General features: G+C 39.6%; 1 protein-coding gene across 9 annotated transcripts in view; it reads left to right on the top strand.

Moving 5' to 3' along the window:
* The window catches only part of magi2a (membrane associated guanylate kinase, WW and PDZ domain containing 2a), a 416,404-nt gene that overhangs the window by 351,369 nt on the left and 44,985 nt on the right, over window positions 1–20,050 (top strand). For 7 of the 9 annotated variants that reach the window (XR_005991556.1, XR_005991555.1, XM_041780615.1 and 4 more), the window contains exons 11-12: window positions 12,417–12,448; window positions 17,214–17,421. The exons of the other annotated variants lie outside the window; for them this stretch is intronic. Coding sequence is in view for 5 of the 7 variants with exons in the window: in XM_041780615.1 (XP_041636549.1) it covers window positions 12,417–12,448; window positions 17,214–17,421 (240 nt within the window). In the remaining 2 variants the exon portion in view is untranslated. The remainder of the gene's footprint in view (window positions 1–12,416; window positions 12,449–17,213; window positions 17,422–20,050) is intronic. 9 annotated transcript variants of the gene reach the window in all.

Genomic DNA, 20,050 nt, shown 5'->3' with positions numbered 1-20,050 from the left:
TCATCTTGTTTAGACTGATGGTGTCATGGACAAAGAAAAGAACATGCATATGTAATTTTGTAATGTAAGGGTGGCATATATTGTAGCTTCGTGAAGTGCTGCCGTGATCATTTCAGACATTGAAATGGTGTCAAATCCCAGGGCGGGACAGATGTCTTATTCCAGTCTTGGCCTGATGTACAATCCTGATAGCATGGCTACCTATTTGTTAAATGTGTCTTGTCTTTGGGACATTTTCTGGGGTTAAAATCCTGATGTTAAATTGAAGTTAGATCCTGACATTTGGGCTGATATCAGATTCCGACATTGGGCAACCTTAGGGATAGCATGGGCTAACCTTAGATCTTCTTGCTGAGTTTATGTCCGTTTCAGAAGTCTGGAGACATCAGATCCTGATGCTGGGCTAACGTCAGATCCTTACTTAAGGGTTCAAGTCAGGTTTAGACATTGTGCTAACCCAGTTCACTTTTGATTTATATCAAATCATGATATTTGGGATAGCATCAGATCTAGACATCAGGTTGATGGTTTCAGAAATTCAGCTGACAGATACTGAGGTTGATGCTAGATCTAGACATTGGATTGACACCAGATCTTGATCTAAGGCAAACAAGAGTTGATGCTAGATTCAAATGACTTCAATCCTGGCATTGGGGTTGGCATTAGATTCATTGTGGGCTTTAGATGTTAGGATGGCATCAAACTTTGACATTGGGCTGTTGTGAGATCTAAACATTGTGGCCTGGCCTGTCCACAATCCCCCCAAGAATCAGAACCGGGTTTTTTTAGACATGCAAAAATCCAATAATGGAGTGTTTTTCAACAACAAACTTCACAGGCATGTTTTGGGGACCTCTGATACCAATATAAACTTTGTCTTAAAGGTGTAAAATATGTGACCTTTAAGATGTTGGGTTGTTGTCAGATCCTAACTATTGTGTGGACATCAATTCCAGATAATTGGTTGACACTGCCAGCAGATTCTGGTATGGGACTGACCTCAGATTCCTGTGGGCTAACCGGGATCCAGAGATTGGGTTGACTTCAGTATCAGACATTATGCTGAGATCAGATCCCATCACTTCATTTTACCCTCTACATTTACAAGCCTTCTAGGGCCGGCTGCCAAGAAGCATCCCCACAGCATGATGCTGCCACCACTGTGCTTCACAGTGGGGATGGTGTGTTTTCTGGTGTAGTGTGCCAAACATGGTGTCTTATGTGATGGCCAAAAAGTTCCATTTTGGTCTTTTTATCTTCCACTTAACCACGGAGTCTCCCACATGCCTTTTGGCGAACTCCAGTCAAATTTGATGAGTTTTCATCAACAGTGTCTCTCTTTGCCACTCTCCCATAAAGCTTGGCAACACTTGTTATATCCAGAGTCTCTCCCATTTCTCCCAAGCTTGAAACTCTTTCAGAGTAGTCATAGGTGTCTTGGTGGCTTTTTCTTACTGAGTTTTTCTTGCACGGTCACTCGGTGTGTGAGGATGGCCTGACTTGTACTTTTCAATAACCTTTTCTCTGAGTTGCTTGGAGTGTTCCTTTGTCTTTGTGGTGTGATAGTAGCCAGGAATACTGAGTAACCAGTGACTGGAATGTCCAGAGACAGGTGTCTTTCAACTACAATCACTTGAGACACATTCACTGGTGATCCCTATACTTTTTACATCTCACTGGAGGCTTACAAGCACAGGAGGAGGATAAACTGACCACAGCTTCTCCACATATTCACTGAGCTGAGATTGTGTTGCTAGTGCACGTTTATACAAGCAGGGTTTTTTTACTTTAATGTTGCTTGTTAAATGTAATTTGCCTCCCGAGGCTGCTGTCATCAAAGCAAGACATTAGAGCGATCTGACCATTGATTCACTAACCAGAGATGAGCTGTTTGTGATCAAACCATCCAATAAATGAAGCTCTATGAGCCTGAGCACACCCACTCTTGTAGTGTAGTTATGATATTCAGCCTTCCCTTAAATTTGAGTTTGACTCCTGAGCCATTTTTGCCTGACAAATGGGCACTCTGTCTCTCATCACCAGTAATTATTGTGTCTGAGAGTGCGTGCCAGCATATGTATGAGTATGTGTGCATAGCAGACAGCCTCATTAGCGGCTATCTCGACCATTAGCAGGCATCCGTGTCCTCGCTGCAGCACCAGCAGACTCAGAGCTGTAATTAGCAGCAGAACTCGTTCACGTGTACGCTCGATCGGCCATTTAGCTCCTTCTTACTTGCCGCATTCCTGTCTGCCCACACTCTCATACAAACTGCACCACATGGTTTGATTCAAACAGGTTGTACTCACACCTACACCACAGCCGAGCAGGCACATCTTATCTGCAAAAATCCCAAGGCTGTCTTCTGCTCACAAGCCCCCCACTCACTTATATAAACTCAATCTTGGAGTAGTATCACAGGTAATTTGCGCCTTATGAATCAGCTGGCTGTGCTGACCTATCACCTCAGATAAGTCGTCTGTACGTTGACGACCAGAGGCCGTTTTAAAAAACCAAGAGAAGGAGAGAGAAAGAAGGAGGGTTTGATTCAGTGAGCCTCCTCCAGCCTCCCGGGGAATCAGTGTGTAACTAGACAGTGATTCATTGCTTGTGTGTGAGTGTGAGATAGAATAGTTGGAAACAAAAGAGAGCAAGAGATAGGGAGGAGAGAGAGGAGCCGGGGAGTGATGAGTTCGGCTCTATGCCAGTAGATCTCAGACTGTCGGCCATGTTCACACTCACAGCTCTGTCCCCGCCAGCTCCAAACCCGCCAGGGATCAATATCCCGTCCGGTCGTTCCCGGGAAGGCAGCCAAGCTTTCTTGTGCAGCATGGCAGGATTGGTGGGATTAGATTACAGCAGGGGTGAAAAGGGTTAAACACAGCAGATGATGATAAGGCTTACTGCAATGAAATTAAGATAACAGACTCTAAAGGATCTAGGAATGTAGCTGATTATTACAGTTATAATCCATGAATCTGGGGATCAAATTCAAGATAAAGAGACTTATTTTTCTGATTTTAGAATGGCACAAAGTCAGATCCAGTCGATAGTTTGTGTATTTTGTGGCAGAAAGTTAGCCAGCAGTAACTTCCTGTCAGCTCACATGGCCCTTTCTTTGATTTTAAATGTTTGGCAGCTAAAGACAAGACGTCGTACAAGCTAACCTTTGGCAATAAGCAATCTAACCAAATAACCAAAGTTAGAGTGAACAGACGTCTTTGTATGTCTTACTGAGAAATGTAGTGATTGTTCTGTAAGGCCGTGCAGTGACAAACAGTCAAACTTCAATCAAAGATATATAAATACAGTAAAATGTAGACATATAAGATGAAAATAGAATTATACAGTGCCATCCAAACCTACCTGGCCCTATCTAGAAAAGTAATTGTGATTAACCACATTTTTTTATGAAAGCAGAGTTTAATTTCACTAGCCACACCCAGGCCTGATACTGCCAGACCTGTTGAATCAAGGAATCACTTCAATAGAACTTGTCTGACAAAGTCAACACAGCATGCCACAATCTAAAGAAATTCAAAAACATGAGAAATGATGACAACTATCAGTTTAAAAGGGGTTAAAAAGCAATTTCTAAGGCTTTGGGCCTCCAGCAAATCATGATGAGAGCTATTCTCCACAAATGGAGAAAACTTGGAACAGTGGTGAAACTTCCCAGGACTGACCAGCCTACCAAAATGACTCCAAGAGCGCATCCAAGACTCATCCAGGAGGTCACTAAAAAACCCAGAACAACATCTGCAGACCTGCAGGCCTCACTTGACTCAGTTGAGGTCAGTGTTGATGATTCAACAGTAAGAAAAAGTCTTGGCAAAAGCAGCATTCATGGAAGAGTTCTGAGGCAAAAACTCTGCCGACCAAAAAGAACACAAAGGCTCATCTCACATTTGCCAGAACATCATACATCATACCAGCAGAATTTCGCCACAGTGATGTGAAAGACTCATGCCAGTTATTGCAAATGCTTGCTAGCAGCTGTTGCTGCCAAGGTTGGCACAACTAGTTATTTAGGTTTTTTACTTTTTCATATAGGGCCATGTATGTTTGAATGGCCTTTTCCCTAATAAATAAATTTAAAAAATCATCTAAAAACTGCATTATGCATTTGGGGTTTCTTTGTCTAAAAATTAATTTCGTGAAGATAGCCTGAATAAATTCAAATTCCTCCCCTTGTTCAATCATAAATGAACTAGAAGCAATTTCTAAGACTTTGGGACTCCAGTGAACCATGGTGAGAGCCATTAGCCACAAATGAGGAAAACTTGGAACAGTGCTGAACATTCCCAGGAGTGGGTGGTCTACCAACACTACTCTAGGAACACATCAACGACTCATCTAGCAGGTCACAAAAGAACCAAAACCTGAGCCAGAAATCTAAAGACCTGCAGTACATGGTGAGTGTCGATGTCAACCAATGGGGAAAACTTGAAACAGTGGCAAAACTTCCCAGGAGTGGGACTACCAAAATGACTCCAAGAGCATATCAACAACTCACCCAGGAGGTCACTGAAAACCCTGAAAAATATCTAAAGTCCTGCAGGACATGATAAGAGCCACTGTCCACAAACGGAGACAACTTGAAACAGTGGCAAAACCTCCCAGGAGTGACCAGTTTAATAAAATTACTGTAAGTGAACATCCCCAACTCATCCAGGAGCTTACAAAAGGACCCAGAACAAATCTAGAGACCTGCAGGACATGGTGAGGGTCATTGTCCACAAATGGAGAAAACTTGAAACAGTGGCGAAACCTCCCAGGAGCAGTCTGCCCACCAAAATTACTGCAAGAGCGCATTGACAGCTTATCCAGGAGGTATTATTAACACAGATTCAATATTTTCAACCAAAGGGACTCAAAACAAAGTTTTTGGGATTATAACACAGCTGCTTCAAGTGGAGGACTGAAGACTGAGATTGTCTGTCTTAAATGCAAATTCAAACAACAAATTCTCAATTAAAAAATCTGAATCCAGCAGTATTTATACAATATTTAATTGAAAAAAGTCACCCTGAATAGATAAATGGATTGACAAAAATAGTTCTGGCTTATTTTCAGTATTTATTGCAGCTTCAATATCAGTCCCTTGTGCACATTGAAAGGGTTTAATCACAAACTCTGCAGTCTCAAATGCTCCTGTTTGGGTTTAATGAGCTGCAGTATTTTTACAGTGCAAGGTCAAAAAAATGTGCTTTTTAAGCTTTCAGTATCATGCATATTCAAGCATGTACCTGTTCAAATCATTACCTTTGCATGCAGTTTGAAGGATAGAGCATGAGACAGCGTTTCAGTAGAAGTGATAGAATCAGTTTTCTGCTGTGTCTGTTGTGTGCAGCTGTCAGCCTCCCTCATGAGACAGAGATTCATATTCATACAGGGCTGAAAGATTCAGCCTGCTGTTATCCATTCTAGTGTCATCATCATCTCATTTGAATAATTGAAGGGCTAGCATTAGCCTCTCATTGTGAAATTAAAGAGATCTGCAGTTTTGAATGGGGAACAAATGTAGCCTTATGTGTGCACACTTTGTTTAATGTGTCGCCCACGTGGAGTAGCTTTTAATTAAATCACACTTTGCTAAATCTGTAAATCTGTGCAGTCCTATTTTATGCCTAGGACAATCCCATGGAGATATTTTATTCATGGTTTGAGGTGAAACTTGGAAAAGTGAGTTTGATAACTTTTAGATAAAAGATGAAAGAGTCACATCAAACCGGCTCCATTATTGCCGCAGGAAATCGGACTGGGAGCAGAAGGGCTGTCTGCAAACAATTCCCAGTTCAGCACTCTTTAATTGGAAGATTTGGGGCAGAAATAAAAGCTAGACATGGCTTCAACCAATTTTACTCATCTGGACCTGGAGCTGTGCCTAATGAGGCTGGGGTGGGGGTTTAACAGGGCTGTAATGATGCTCAATCTACAGATTAAAGGGCTGTTTCACCCTGTTATCTTGTAGCTTTAATAAGGAGGTATCCTCCCCTCATTACTGGTGTTCTTCTGCCTTTAAAGGTATAATTTGCAGTATTCTGAATCTAGTGAGAATCAAATATTATTCAATTAAGATGTGATAACATCCCACAAAGAGTGAAGTGAAGCTTCCTTTGGTTTGTTGTTCTTAGCTCTGTGTTCACACTGACAGGACTGTGCTTCCTCTAGCTTGTTTACGTGTCATTCAGAGACTCAAACATGGTTCACTCATGTTTTTATTTTGTGAACCCCTCCATCTTCAAGACCGTCTGGCTGCAGACTGCAGATCTGAAATGCCTCCCCTTGCAGACCACTATGGTGAGACACAGAAATACATGCCAAAACATTCAAAATAAAATCAGATTCAACTTCAGGTGAAGGTACGGGTTGAGGAAGGGGTTGAGATAACAACAGTTAAAAGTCAAAAGCTACTTAGATATCATAGCTAACATAGCTAAATCTTAAGATAAGGAAGCTATGTTAGCTGTGCTAGCTTCATAAGCTACATTAGCTACGTAGGTAACATAGCTACGTAGCCATATCTAAAGATAACAAATCTAAAATCTGCTCAAATTCATTTGTAACACTCTATTCATACATAAAACATGCAGCCCAAAGTGCTTCACAAGAAACAGACAGACAGGAAATAATTTGGACATAATCGATAAAATCATAAAATATTATAACAAGAAATAAGTAATAAAAGTAATTAATGAAAAGAAATGAAATAAAAGTTATTACAATAAGTAAAACATGGAAAATGAACAACAAAGCTAAGAGTTTAAGAAGGATTGAAATGAAAATATTCAGAGACATATTTAAAATCTATGAAGGTTGGATGATAGCTAATGTTAGACAAAGGTTTAAAAGTTGTGGGCATAAAATAAAAAAATCTACATAACTAACGTAGCTAATGCTAAAGCAAACAAAGCTATGTTAGCTACGTTATACTACATTTGCTGTGATGTTAGGGCCTAACATAAAATAGTTAAGTCACAACTTTACAGCTTTTTTGAGTGGCTTAACTTAATACTTTATGTTGCCACTCAGTTGACACATTCATAGCTTAAGATGTGAAGTTGGTTGAAAATGTTTCCTATAAATATAAATATTCCAGTTGGCTCTGAAGAGAACCCAGGAAATGTCAACCTAAATCTATTTCTTCACTTAGTATTTATCTTACATAGTATAAATAACTCAGTATAATGTGTTGTGTCAACTTGTTCAGTTATTAAAAGTACCGCAGATAAAACAGAATTTTTTCACTTAACATTAATCAAGTTTTTTTTTTTACAGTGTAAAGCTAGACCTTTTTATAAGAAGTTACAGGAATGGTGGCTCACTTTAACTCCCTGTTAGTTTTAGCTTAAGCTAACGTAGTGAAATTTGCTCATGTGTTATGTCTCACGAGTTGGAAAATTAGCTATGTATGTAGCTAACGATGCTATCTTAGCTTTAGCAAAAGCTAATGAAGCTAAAGCAACTGCCATTGGTGTAAATGTTTTTTAATGGTTCAACGTCTGACAATTTTTATGATTTATTTATGAAATGTTGCTCAGTCTGTAATGTTTGCAATGTGGTTATTTCATGAATCTAACTGCCAGACTTTGTTTATGAATACAGGTGAATTTAAACATAAATTTATAAAATGTGAGCCTCTCACCTGAGAAAGGCGATCTGTAGCCAGACCCCTTTCTCCCTCTTTAACAGTTAGCAACTGTAATCACATATATTCAATATTGTTTTTTCCCTTAAGTGTGAACTCTTCTGATGATATCATTGACTGTAGATGGTTAAATCTCTAAATTCCTTGCAATCACACATTAAAAACTGTGTTCACAAGCTGCTGGACTGTTTGCCCAGGCAGTCCTTCACAAAGTGGAGAATCTCGATCCGTCATTGATTATGAACAACAAAGCCTTTGAGGAGTGCTAAACTCAGTGGAACTGCCACCTGTTACTTATTTAACCGTCTTACCTGTGGATTGTCCAGAAGTTGAGCATTTTAAAACCTTCCCTGTCCTATCCTGTTTTGCCTCTGTCCCAGCTTTATTTGAACATGCTGCAGGCATTGTTTCCAGAGCATGTGTATATCTATAAACAAAAAAGTTGATCCATTTTAACAGTAGATATTTTGTCTGGTTGCTCCATTTAAGTAAATGTAAGGGTTAGGGTTAGGAAAACTAGTGTGTTCAGTTTTTTTAACATTTAACACAGTGTTCCAACTTTTTTGGAATTGGGACTTGTATTTATGTGACTAATAACTGCCTTTTATAAGACTATATCAGTTTGTCTGTTTTCTTTATTCTCTCTACACAGCAGAGTACATGAGAAGTGAAGCCTTGTTTGTTTTTTGAGGACTTTTGAACATTAACTGGCTGTCTATCTCTCCACTGGGGCCTTGGAGTTGTTCTACTTTAATGCTTGAGTAAAGAAGGGACTCTTAAAGAAGCACAGAACACCAGTTGTCTCAAATTTGACACCAGCGAGCTCCTGTACTTTTCTGAATCCCAGCTGACAACTTGGATTCAGTCACAGAGCTTTCAGCACCTCGGACAGCTCCTTTCACTCCCTCACTTTCCTCTTTTCTACCGAGTCCCACTCCCGTCGTCTCTCACCTCCTTCTCAACTTCTAGCCAAGGGGAACTCTGACACCCACATCCAACTAAATGTCTGCTACGCCTGAGTTAACAGCGACTGCACCCTGAGGATCACCTCAGTCACTGATGCCTGGTAGTGCCCCTCTTTACTGTCTGTCCCGCTCAGCTCAGCTTTTGTCACAACTCTGAGCTCTGCAGCAATCATACTTTTGAAGATATTCCTCCTTGTTTGGGTGTTAGATGACTAATTCTGACTGTTTGCTTCTATATTTGTGTACTCTGGCAGGGAGAAGCTGACAATCCGACGTAGAAAAAAAACTTTCAGCACTTGTTTGTGTTGCTTTGTTAATTTCCACGTTGTCACCGTTCCATTGTCGGCTCAGCGAGATGAATGTTTTCCTACAGTTCGATTGGAGTCTGGCCAGGCCGGGACTGGGAAGGCTGGTGCATAATGCGATTAGTCAACCCATAACTCGATCCCGGCATTTGCATACGCTTATAGCTGCTCAGAGGGGAGAGCGTGGCAGGGTTTCAAAGGCTGGAAGGAAAGAAATTGAATCACAAAGATGGAGTCTACATATCTCTCACATTTCTCTGAATTTCACTGTAGACACAGCCGAACATATGCTTCATTACTCTGTTTGCTTTGACCAAACTGGTGTCAGCTGCTATTGTTTTACTTTCAACTCATTGTGTTCTTTCATCATGCGAGATAGATTCTCAGCGTCGTGCTTGAGCAGTATTGTAAACAGCAGAAATGTGAGCTGTACCTTTCTAAAGGTCAAAGTAAGATGAATGGCGAAGAAAGGCAGAGCATATGGCACTTATCTCTCTGCACTGCATTACAGACTGAAAACACTTCATTCTGAGGTTTCCAAAGCCACTTAAGTGAAAGTTTTCATTCTCAAATCCCTCTGTCTTTTCTTTGTCACTGCCGCAGCCCAAAACAGATCGATTGTAGATCCACAAAAGCCTCTTTTGGCAATAGAGAGACCATAAAAGCAGCCCTGATGGGGGCTGATATTTGATTAAATCTTAGCTGAAGATAGAGGAGAGGTTTTAGGTTGCACATGGGAAAGGTGGCATCTCCATAAGGAAGAGAGGAACACTTACACAGTAAGTCACTTTAAAGTAGTGGCCATATACAATGTATGTTTTTTATTAATGGGGAAAAGCCATCTAAACATGCCTGGCCCTATGTGAATAAGTAATTGCCTCTATATCTTATACCAGGCTGTGCCACCCTTGAGACAACTGCAAGCAAGCATTTGTGATAACTGGAAATGAGTCTTTCACATCACTGTGGAGGAATTTTTTCCCACTCTTCTTTGCAGAATTGTTTTAATTCAGCCCCATCGGAGGAATTTGAGTGACCAGGCCACTCCAAAACCTTTTGTTTGTCTTTTTAAGCTGATGGCTGGACATTCTTCCTCAGGATTTTCTGGTCGACAGCAGAATTCATGATTCCAAGTTTTCTCCATTTGTGGATAATGGCTCTCACCGTTCTCCATATGCAGATATAAACACTTGTCTTTATTAGACGTTATTTATTTGCTCTTATTGCTGTTAAATATTATTATAAGACGGTGTGGAGGTTCCGGGATCCCCTGTCCCCTCCACGAGCTGACTAGCACATGTGCCTTTCCTGTGCCTACAAGGAAAGCCTGAGGCAAGAAGAGAGGCAGCAAAAATGCAGAGCAGGCAGAATAAAGGAGGAGCTTGGGTGGAGGAGGGTTGCAAAAAAACGGCTTGGAGAGGGAGCAGCAAAGTGAAGCCAGGCTAAGGCAGTTTAAATATGGTAGCATGAGTGCAATTAGCCAATTGATTAGAGCAAATCAGCTGGTTGATGCTTGACTCCCTGGCCTGCCTAAACGAACACTACAGCCAACACTTTACTGTTGTTATGAGGCAGATGTAGGCAATTTCCTGGGGCCTCCAAAGGACCTCAAGTTATTGTCATTGTCATCAAACATGAGGTATATGCCTAGAATTACTTTCAGTGATTAAGATGTGTATTTGACTGTAAATAAGAGGTTAAGGGTAAGTAAAAAAGTGCCAGAGTAGATCTTGATTATCCAAAAAGAGGTCACTGGGGAGGACCCCTGGCCCCAACAGGAAGATTCAGGCCCCTTAAAAAAGTCTTTGCATTTCAAGCAAATTGTCATTAGGCAAAGACGTTGAATCAGTGTTCCAACAGTTCCAATCGAATAAGAGAGATACTGAAGTATTCAGCTGTGGTGACTGTGAGTTGATGGAGTAATGTTGGCTATTTGGGTATTTACATGCCAGATTTGAGTTAGTCCTGAAAAACAATACTTCAAATTATGTTGTTCACTGGCTATGATTAGCTTTAGCTAAATGGGGAAGTGCCCATATTGGTCTTTGCCTGGGGCTTCCAAATTATGAAAACTGCCCCTGATGAAGAGGCATGCAATGGAATACCAACAATAGTTAGCATGGTTACTGAAATATATACAGTGCATGTAAAAAATATTCATCCCCTTAATGTTTTACCCTTTTATTAATTTTTGACCTAAAAAATACAAAAAAGTCACAAACTGCATAAATATTCACTCCCCTTCAAGTCAGTATTTAGTAGAGGCAGCTTTTGCTGCAATTACAGCATTGAGTGTATGGATAAGTCTCAGTCAGGCTTGCACATCTGGGCACTGTATTTTTATCCATTCATCTTTGCAAAACTCTTCAAGCACTGTCAAGTTGCTTAAGGATCAGGTGTGAACATCCCTTTTCAAGTCATGCCACAGATTCTCTATTGGATTGAGGTCTAGACTTTGACTGTGTCACCTTGTTGTCTTCAGACCATTTCGGTGTAGCTTTTGCTGTTTACTTCAGGTCACTGTCTTAAAGAAAAGAAATCTTCTCCAAAGTCGTGGTTCTCTTGCATATTTTGCTGCATTCATTTTAACCTTTACGAACCTTCGAGGGCTGGCTGCCGAGAAGCATCTCCACAGCATGATGCTGCCACCACCATGCTTCACAGTGTAGATGTGTTTGATGTCCACCAAAAAGCACCATTTTGGTCTCAACTGACTGAAGAACTTCCTTCCACTTAACTATGGAGCCTCACACATGCCTTATGGTGAACTCTAGTCCAGATTTAATGAGTTTTCTTCAACAGTGGCTTTCTCTGTGCCACTTCCACAAAGCTTTTCGCAGTGAAGAATCAAGTCATAGGTGTCTCGGAGGTGTCTCTCACTAGTCTCCTTCTTGCACAGTCACTAAGGTTGTGAGGATGCTTGATCTCAGCAGATTTACATATGCCTGATATTCCTTCCATTTCTTTTCTATAACATTTTCTCTGAGTTGCTTTGAGTGTTCTTTTGCATTCATGATGTAATTGTAGCCAGGAATACTGATCAGCCAGTGACCTTTTTAACAGTTTTTGTAGGACATGTAGCTCATAGAAATTCAACCCAAACTTTAATAGGTGTATCATTAAAAAAAGGCTTTTGTTGCTGCCATTATAAGTCTGTTTCTTATTTCAGTACCAAACATCTCATATTGAATTTCATCTTAGCTCTGCTGCTTTTTTATCTTTATTAGTATTTTTTATCACAATAAGCCATTTCCTTGCTGATATTTACTCCCTATCTTCTTGTGCTTTTATTTTCTTTGAGTCAATTGTCCTCCTCTTTGTCCGTCCTATGCTCACAAACACTGTTTTCATGTACATTCATTTATTTTATCTGTAGTTCTGTTGTTTATTTTCTTTCCTTTTTTATTATTTTCCCAAATCCCCTGGAGGTAAACCTCGCACCTCATAATTTGTTTGCACCATCTAAAGAATTTTGTGTTCTCTCAACATTCACAGGTCACTATTCACCCTGGAAGACCCCTAAGCAGGTAACCCTCCAAAGCCTCCAAAATGGGCCTGTCCCCATTTCTGCTGTAATATAGAGTAGATTGGCTGCAGTGTGCATACTGTGTTTGCTAATCCAAATGCCTCTGTTCTCGAAATAACTCTTTAATTCCTCGCCGTACTAACGCCGCTGATAATTCTGTCCGTGGCTTTTACACCACCTTGATATTCAGCCGCGTCTTTATTGTCACAAGATGACAAAAAAGGTCAAGTGGCGTGCTCATAACATCACCAGACTCTTGATCCTGCAAGTCGGAGCTAATTCAAAGCCTGACTCAGTGCCATCAGGGTTAAACACACTCAAGCATTTCAATTATACAGCTTTAGAGCTCAGCCTTTCTTTTAACTGCTTTGGCATGGCTAAGATCCATATTTAGGCCTCTTTTGTCTTCATTTTTACATTTTTCCTTGATAATTTAAACTTTTTCTTGCTGCTCTACATGTCCTCCCGGCTCATTTATCTCCATTTCCCTCTTTCCCTTCCTCCTCTGCAGTAATATTCAACTATAATATCATCTGTTGTCCCCAGGGCCACTAAAAACCATCCGCCAAACATCCCCTCAGATCACATTCGCTCCGTCTTTTTCTGTATTCGTCTCGCTTCTCTTTGTTTCTCCTTGTGCAAGTATGTGTGTAATCCATTTCATGCCTGGACGTCCCCAGTCGCTGCTCTCTGACCGGCCCCTGACCTCGGATCGTGTCGTCCCCAGGAAGCCTCTATTGTTTAAGACACTTGTCCCCATGATCACTTCGACTGCCTCTCGATCTAATCAATCTCCTCCATCATGCACGGGATAATTGTCACTCCAAGCTCGGAGGTGGAAATCTTTGAACGTTGTAAAGTGGTAGACGGCATGCGGAGCCTCTCTCTCTTGTCTCATCTAATCAAATCGCTCTCTTTTTACCTCCTGGTGTTCATTTTTTGCACAGCTCTCCCCAAGCAGAATTTAGTCTCGGTTTAATTTTCTGTCATTTATTACAGGAAAGATTGTGAAGAATGTAAAACGAAGGACTAATAAGAAAAGAAAGGGGAATTGCTTGATTGTCAAACCAAAGTACAGTCAAGCAAAGCCTGAAGCTCCATTTGGAAATGTTTCAAAATTTGTCAAATAGTGCCAAAACTGCTGGTAGCAAGTACTTAATTTCAAGCAAGTGAGGGTGTATTTACTCGATAAAGCTGTCAAGAAAAGGCAACCTGCCTGCAGTGTCCCTCATTCATCCAACCAGGTAGATTATAGCCTGAGTGTATTCGCTCCAGTAGTCAAAGAGAGACAGTGAGAGAGAGTGAAAGAGAGATCAGGATGTAGCAGTCTAATCCCAGCCTTAACAAGGTCCCCAGTCTCAGCAGCCGGCCCCCGTGTGCAGACGTGCTCCACATCAATAGCAGACACGATGAATCCACAAAGAGCAGAAAGACTTTTTGATTCCGGACCCCGCAGCCTTTATGAAGCTGATATTTATTCTCGCTACATCTTGAACTGGCCGCCCTGCAATTCTCAATATTAAAGCATGCCATATGCAGCCAGTTTCGCCATCTCAGTTTCAAAAAAGCCTGTCATTTCCTCCCCCCTCCCAGATTCGTCACTCACACTTTCTGACATGTCAACGTGTCATCTTGGCTATCTTCTTAGTGTCGTGCAGTGATTCAAGCGGCCGGGTTTATCTGACACATCAAGGCTGACACTCAGACTGACTGGTGTTGTCAAAACTGCCAGTGTCACCACAAACATTTGACAGCGATTTACCAAATGCAGTTTTAAATAAAACCTGAGCATTTCAAGAAAAGCCGATTCTCAAAAATGTCCATATTTATCTGTTTATCACATTCTTCTATATGTTTCTCTTTGCACACATCCTCTATCAAGCTAATTTTTTAAGTACTAACCCCACTAACTCTCCGCCTTTGCCTTTGTCTACAATGAATCAACCGTCTGCTAAACCCCTGAATGAAAAAGGCAATTTTTCAGTCATAACTGAGAAACAGAACTCGTAAATAAGGCCTGTCAAGCTTTTGATTTTCCCACAAACCAAAAACACACAAAAAGGTAAAAAAAAAAAAGAAAGAAAAAAGAAAAAGTGATAAGATTTTAAAAATAGTTTTGTGTTTCAATAACTGATAAACACGAGAATATAAAGCTAAAGCGATGTAGTTTTCTATAAGCATGTGAATTAAGATATTACAGCTCACTAGCTTAGCTGTGACAGGAAAAATCATTTTTGTTGAAGTCAAAATGCCAAGGTTTGCAGTTTGCTGTATGTTATAAAATAAATTTTGAATTTTAAAACTTGGTTTTTAATGAGTGAAAAAACACAAGTCTAACAGGTTTAAGCAATGTAGTTACCTGTTAGCATCAAAACCACGCAATACTAGCTAACTAGCTTAGCTGTGACAGGAATCCTCCTTTCTTGTTGCAAGACAATCCACTTATATTTGCAATTTGCCTCATAAGACAAACTAAAGAATGGTTTTAAATTAATATCTTGTGTTTTAAATGAGTGGTAAAACAAACGGTTTAAGCATTGCAGTTACCTGTTAGCATAAAAACAACGCAATACTAGCTAACTAGCAGGGTTGTGCCAGTAATACTCCTTTGTTATTGAGGGTCAATACACTCATATTTTCGGTTTTCTTTATGAGATAAAAATGATAATAAATGAATACCTTGTGATTTGAATGAGTGGTAAACCACAACTGTAATGGGGTTGAGGTCATTCGGTTACCTGTTAGCATAAAAACAAAGCAATTCTAGCTCAAGTTTCAAGAGCCAGGATTTTGAAGCAAATATGCTAATTTGCTAACGTTTGCAATTTGCTGTATGACATATAAGTCTAGTAAACCAGATGCCTTGTGTTTTCAATGAGTGGTAAAACACTAGTCTTAAAGGTTTAAGCAATGCAGTTGTCCATTAGCATCAAAAACTAAGCAGGACTTCAGGAAAATGAGGCTAACTAGGAATAGCTAGCATAACTTCTGAAAAATTCTCATTGCTTAAATCCTTTTCTCTTGTAGAAATAAAGAGGACAGTGCTATTTTAAAGAGTCTACTTAGCATACTATAAAATAATGACTGTTCTTGTTCAGGCATTGAAATTAACAAAACCTTTAATTGATTCTTAGAAAGTAAACAGTGGAAGAGCTAGCTAGCTAACATATTATGATAGAGCATTGTTTTACCTTTTTATGTCGTTTAGTAACTGTATGGAGGCATTTATGTCTTTCTGGGCAGAGTTAACTTACCATAATATCTTTTGAACCGAAGCATTATCAAAGATAAAACCCGTATATTCTGTCATAGGAAAAATACAGTCTACAAGGGCTGGCTAGCTGACATTTTTGCAACAAAAGGCTACCTTAACTTGTTTCTTTGTTAAGAATTGCATTGTTTTATTATTTAGGGTTATTTTCAAGACTTCAATAAATCAGCTAAGATAATTTAACATTAAATGAACATATGTAATGTAGTCTGTAACCCTATATTTTGAGGTGAATACATGCTACATGCTAAAAGAAATCAGCCAAACTGGCATAAGTTGGCATAGCATTTGCTAAATGTTCAAATCTCTTATACTAATACAATGAAAGGTCATCTTTAACTACTATTTAAATACTGCCCACTCTATAGCATAACATAAACCATGATCTCTTTCAAAGTTATTAAGTAAACAAAAAATTTATTTAACTGTGAGAAACACTACTGTTCATTCATACAGGGGCTAGCTAGCTAACATTTTCTCTGGCTAATGAGCAGCACTGTACTTTTTTTTTGTCATCTGGTCAACACTGTGACATTTTACATTTTTTGACAAAGCGTATACTTACTATAACATCCTATGTTTCTTTTCTCAAAAATGAAAATTACCTTAAAATTGAATTTTTAAAAACCAAGCTGTGTTGTTTGCGGTAGTAGGGCTAGTTAGCCAACATTTCTACTACAAAAACAAACAATGCTGTACCTTTATCTTCTGGTTAGGAGTGGGTTATTTTGGCTTATTAATGTTGTCTTATTCCCAAACTTAAAAATGTCTACTTTAACAACTTTTTAAAAACAACCTAATGAAAACTGCTTGTACCAAATCACACATTTCTGCACTCAATACTAAATATTTTCAGCACATAAGTGTTCGAAGTGCATTCATACTGAGAATTATACTTAAAAGCAGTAGCTACTCAAAAACGGCTATGAATTAATTGTTCTGTTAGCATGCTAGCTAACATTAGCATCCACTTGCTAACTTACTATAACTATTTGCTGCAACAGCAGCAAATTTCAATTACAAATAACGGCATTTAAGGCAAAAAAGTGCATTTCCTTTGAACCAATTCTGTTTAAATATAAAAACATGTTCATTTAATTTAATAGTGTGAGAAAAAAGCTCTCAAATTTAAAATATGATTGCCTAATGTCATTTTTTTAAGCAGCTAGTGAGCAAGGGTTAAGTGTAGCATTGCTTATAATGCTAGTTTTGAAGCATTTCAACTTTACTCTTCAAAAAACTCCAAACACTAATTCTGTCTGAAGACTAACTTTTCAATGGTGCCTGCACATATTAGTTCTGTTAACTGTGTTGAGTGAAAATGGAAGGCTTGACAGTAAAAGTATCAGCTAACATTTCAGGGGTTAGCAAATGGTCAGAATTCATGACGTCTGCTTAAGTTTTTAAGTGTTCTATGATTATCGAGCTAAATCGAGTGTCATGAGTGGGAAAGTGTAAATGAATCATTGACCGCTCATGCCGCTGTGCTTCACAGGTTCTGGATCAGTGGGAGTGCCAGCAGGGCCAGAGCAGCCCCGCTCAGACCAACCTGTCAGCCCCTGTTATCCCCCACAACGCCCCCTTCCCAACACACCACCTCCACAGGGCCTCGGTCCCAGACTCAGCCTCCGAGGCCTTGGCCCTGGCTAAACCAGACCCCTATGACCTTTATGAGAAGTCCAGGGCTGTCTATGAGAGTAGGCGTAAGTACCAGAGCTGAAAGTTTAGACTCCTCATTGGAAGTTGGAGTAGAGAGAGATCATTATCCTCTCTCTTACAGACACAACAAATTCACTCAATGATTCTGTCTTCACTTCTGCATGGAAAATTTAAAAAGAATCTTCAAATGAGCTGACCTCTTTTGGTCAAACAAGATGAGAAGACGTGCTGCTGAATTCCCAGCACAAATACCTCAGCTTTAACATCATCAATCCCTCATATTATCTCATTTGATTTCCGCTCATTAAATTCCCACCCAAAAAAACACAAACAGAACCTGCAGACAGCTCAGTTTCCCTGACTAGGCTGATCTGTACACATCCCAAATGATAAACAGAGATGAATAAACATGCAGCAGCTGATTTTTGCAACATAACACCGTAGTGGCAGCGATATTACAGTCATCTAGCTTGTAAAATGTGGAAAAAGTCATTTTGTCTTATTATGATATCATCAGGGTGCATCATAACTCTACTGCCCTGTGGGGACTCAAACAGTAGGAGCTAGTTTATGTGCTTTTTTTAATGAATGTATGTGAGTGTGCATGGCTGTAGGGAAGACATAAAAATACTGAGGCTGGATGTGTGAGACGAGAAAATAAAATGTAGGTCGCTTTTATATTTTTTTCTGCAAGATTGTCAAAATTTTCCTGATGGATGGAAAAGTGTTGAAAAATCTTCAAATACCATCTATTTGACAAGACAGGTTTGTATGAGAGGATATAATCTATCATGTGTAGACTGCACAAAACACTGGAAATTTTTGGATGTTGCTCGTATTTATGTCCGATTTTAAACGACTGATTCTTGTAGCATTGTTGAAGAAATGTTAACCATGTTTATTACCTTCCAGAGATTTCTAAAACCCTCAAATTCTCCTCAAAAAATGACTACATTGATGTGAAATGCCAACTAAAAGTATTCAAACCTCTTTGATGTTTTACTCTTTTCTCTACCTTTACAAACCTTTCAGGGCTGGCTGCTGAGAAACATCCCCACGGCATGATGCTGCCACCACAGTGGAGATAGTGTGTTTGTGATGATGTGCAGCCTTTTGGTGAACCTTTTCTCAAAGCTTCTGGGAGAGTTTTGACTCCATGGTGTAATGGTAGCCATGAATACTGATTAACCAATGACTGGACCTTCCATTATTACATCAGTTAGTTTTTTAAATTTCTTAACATTCTTTGTTTGTAGAAAAATGTTTTCACTTTCACATTAAGGAGTTTTTTTTTTTTGTAAAATACCAAATTATATAGACTATAATTGATTAAGAAAATCAATAAAAGGGTAAAACATCCAATAGGGTGAATAATTTTTCTTGGCACTATTGGTACATACCAATTTGCAACATGTGGTATTGAAAAGTATGAAACTATCAAAAATGTTGACAACTTGAACAACTCTGGTGCTCCACTCAAGCATTTCTAGAGTGAATAGCAGCCAAAAATATCCTAAAAAAGCAGTGTAATCTTGTTTTGCGTGTCTGTTGTGTGAGAATGATTGGGACTTTCTTCAAGGTTACTTTTGGTTGTTTTTTTGTCGCTCACGTCTGTCATGAAATCGTGAAAGTTTCTCCACACAGGACCGGTGTTCACTCATCTGTAAGTCACCTGTTATTCAGGAGGACGTGGCTGTCACAGAGTCTTCATATCAAACCTCTTTGTCTCTCATCGTCTCCCCCTCCTCTGCAGCAGCAGATTCAGCGATGAGTGTAACATGCACGCTTGTCATTCTTGCAGTGAAAAGTCAGAGGTCTTGTCTCAGCGGGGAATAGGCTCAGACAGATTTTAGAAACGCTCCATTTCCACTCTTGCTGGCTCGGGTGAAGGAGGTCGTGACCTTTTCTTTTGCAGCATTATAACCTCAGGATGCAGGGCTCCTGTGAGCCGCTTATGATGGTTTATTTTAATTTTCTGTGAGCATCTGTGGATTAAAGTCAACATTTATGGAAACAGGTTATATTAAAGAGCCGGGGCAAACAAACTACACAGAAAATATCCCGTTTTATCACCAGCCCTGGAGCATCATACATATATTTTTTGGTTTTGTTTTGCTTTTACCTGGACTACTTTAAACTCGCTGAAAAAAGAATCTTAATCTTGCTTTGTGGATTTGGGCAGCAGTGGATCAGTGGAAGAGTGAGTTTCACCTGGAATGGCTAGGGGTCACATACCAAAGTTTACCCTTACGTGAGGCACTGAAGCTTTTTTGTAATCAAATAGGTTAAAAATGGGGTGCATCTTTAATCCCACTCTCCACAGAGCCATTTTCTTTCCATTTTACATTATTTCATGTGACATTTTTCGAGCTTGTGGTGATTTTGTTTATGAAAAGATATTTTGCATTGATTTTATCTACACATTTTGAAAAGTTAGCAGAGTAAAAAGTGAAACCACTTCTGGGGTTCAGGGTGCTTTTGAAGTCCTTATAAAGCAAAATTAGTCTCTAAACACACTTGAAATGTCAGAATAAATTCCTGTAATCATGTGAAAAGAGCACTGAGCAGCTGAGCATCTGGGAATAGCATGTTGTTTAGCTTGCTAACTTTGTCCTCATGCCAGGATTCGAAATTTGTCCCCAGCCAAATGCTGTGTTTTTGTTCAGTGTCGCT

This window comes from Cheilinus undulatus, linkage group 23 (assembly GCF_018320785.1).
Source record: "Cheilinus undulatus linkage group 23, ASM1832078v1, whole genome shotgun sequence".
In the NCBI taxonomy this organism is placed as follows: Eukaryota; Metazoa; Chordata; class Actinopteri; order Labriformes; family Labridae; genus Cheilinus; species Cheilinus undulatus.
The sequence above is the reverse complement of the archived record's forward strand: the minus strand, read 5'-3'. Positions and strand labels throughout refer to the sequence as shown.